This window comes from Ipomoea nil, unplaced genomic scaffold, assembly GCF_001879475.1.
Source record: "Ipomoea nil cultivar Tokyo-kokei standard unplaced genomic scaffold, Asagao_1.1 scaffold0176, whole genome shotgun sequence".
NCBI lineage: Eukaryota > Viridiplantae > Streptophyta > Magnoliopsida > Solanales > Convolvulaceae > Ipomoea > Ipomoea nil.
The window spans coordinates 2,587,750-2,589,427 of record NW_017616604.1 but is presented as its reverse complement, the minus strand read 5'-3'; the positions used below and the strand labels follow the sequence as shown (position 1 = coordinate 2,589,427).

Below are 1,678 nucleotides of genomic sequence, written 5' to 3'. Positions count from 1 at the left end.
GCTTTAGGGCTTGTGTTTTTGAGTGCTGCAGGTTTGTGTGAGGCAAAGGAGTTTGTGGTTGGTGGTCAATCAGGGTGGAAGATCCCTTCATCTCCTGATGAGTACAATTGTTGGGCCGGCGAAAATCGATTCAAGATCGGATACATTCTTGGTATGTGATCAATTGCTTCAACTTGTACTATTAAAACATCTCTATTAGAGTTTTTTTTTTTTTTTTTTTTTTTTTTTTTTTTTTTTTTTTCTGGACCTAAAAACTAAGGGATGGTGTTTGTAAATTGTAACTAAGGGGGGTTGAAGGTGGCTTTTTTTTTTTTTTTTTTTTTTTTTTTTTTTTTTTTTTTTAAATTCATATAATGGTTGGTTTTTAGTGGTCCCATTGATTGAGAAGAAGCTGGAAAAAGTGATGCCCTGCGTTGGGTGCAATTGTTGTGCCTAGGCGCATGAATAATAGAATAGTATTTTTTTTTTTTTTGTTAATCTTTTTTTTCTTCTTCTTGTTTTTCCCCTTTTATTTCTCCTCCTCTCCCTTTCATTTCCTACATGGAGGTGACAAAAAACAATCTAAAAACCAAACATTTCATTTCCTACATGGAGGTGACAAAAAACAATCTAAAAACCAAACAAATGAGGATGTTCTAAGATGGTTGACACTCTATTGTACCAATAATTATATTTAATACTGGATACAATATTTGATAAATTATCAATTTTCTCGATAAAAGAATAAAATATTTGACAATTATTTATTTTTCTCGACAAACTTATGATGTAATGTGTGTAGTTTTCAAGTATCCATGCAATAATGACTCGGTGCTAGAAGTGAATGAGGATGACTACAAAAACTGCAACACAAAAAACCCTATCAAATCCTACAACAGCAACGGGAACACCGAGGTTGTGTTGGAACGGTCGGGGGCGATTTTCTTCATCAGCGGACAGGATGACCACTGCGAGAATGGACAGAAGCTTGCGGTCGTGGTTTTGTCTCCCAAACACACCTCGCCTGGTTCTCCCCCTCCGGTAGCCTTACCTCCAGAGGCTAACAGCAACAATGGGCCGCCGATGGTTGTGGCGACGGTGTGCGGTCGTCTTGCTTTGCTGCTACTGCCAATTTTGTTTTATTAGGGAACTTAATTACATGCTTCTATGGTCGACTTTTATAGTTTATTATACTTTATATGTTATTAGTCATAAATTGGTTGAATTTTATATTTATATTTTTAAACACTATATAATGAGTAACGTCATACAAATTTTTAGTAAATTATGGCAATTAATTGGAAATAGAGTGTGACCCAAACCACATGGGAAGTACATTGTGTTAAAAATGATCACTTATGGCTATCTAAATACAAGAATCGTTTAAGGTTTTATGAAGTTACAAAAATTTTCTATTGTTAGTTTTTCATCATCACTCTGTTTAAGGTTTTATGAAGTTCAATTGGGAGATATTTGATTGAAGGGTGAAAAGAAACAGTTGTTTAAAATGGTGGGGACAAATATAATGACCAATTAAGGTTTATAATATAACGTTAGAGTTTTCAATTCATTCTAAAATAAATAAAAATTTTTTCCTTTGACTCAATCGATTTGTTTATAATTTGTATTTTAAAAAAATAAATATCACACTTCAAATTTAGGGAAAAAAAATACACATTTATAATTTTGAAAAATAATT

At 32.9% G+C, this 1,678-nt stretch overlaps 1 protein-coding gene across 1 annotated transcript; it reads left to right on the top strand.

Moving 5' to 3' along the window:
• Positions 1 to 3: 3 nt before the first annotated feature.
• On the top strand, positions 4 to 1,143 carry LOC109178228 (early nodulin-like protein 1; the record flags this gene model as incomplete). The annotated part of the gene is made up of 2 exons (XM_019327841.1): positions 4 to 151; positions 782 to 1,143. Coding segments are annotated over 2 exons (492 nt in total), but the record flags the coding sequence as incomplete, so codon positions are not given.
• Positions 1,144 to 1,678: the final 535 nt, after the last annotated feature.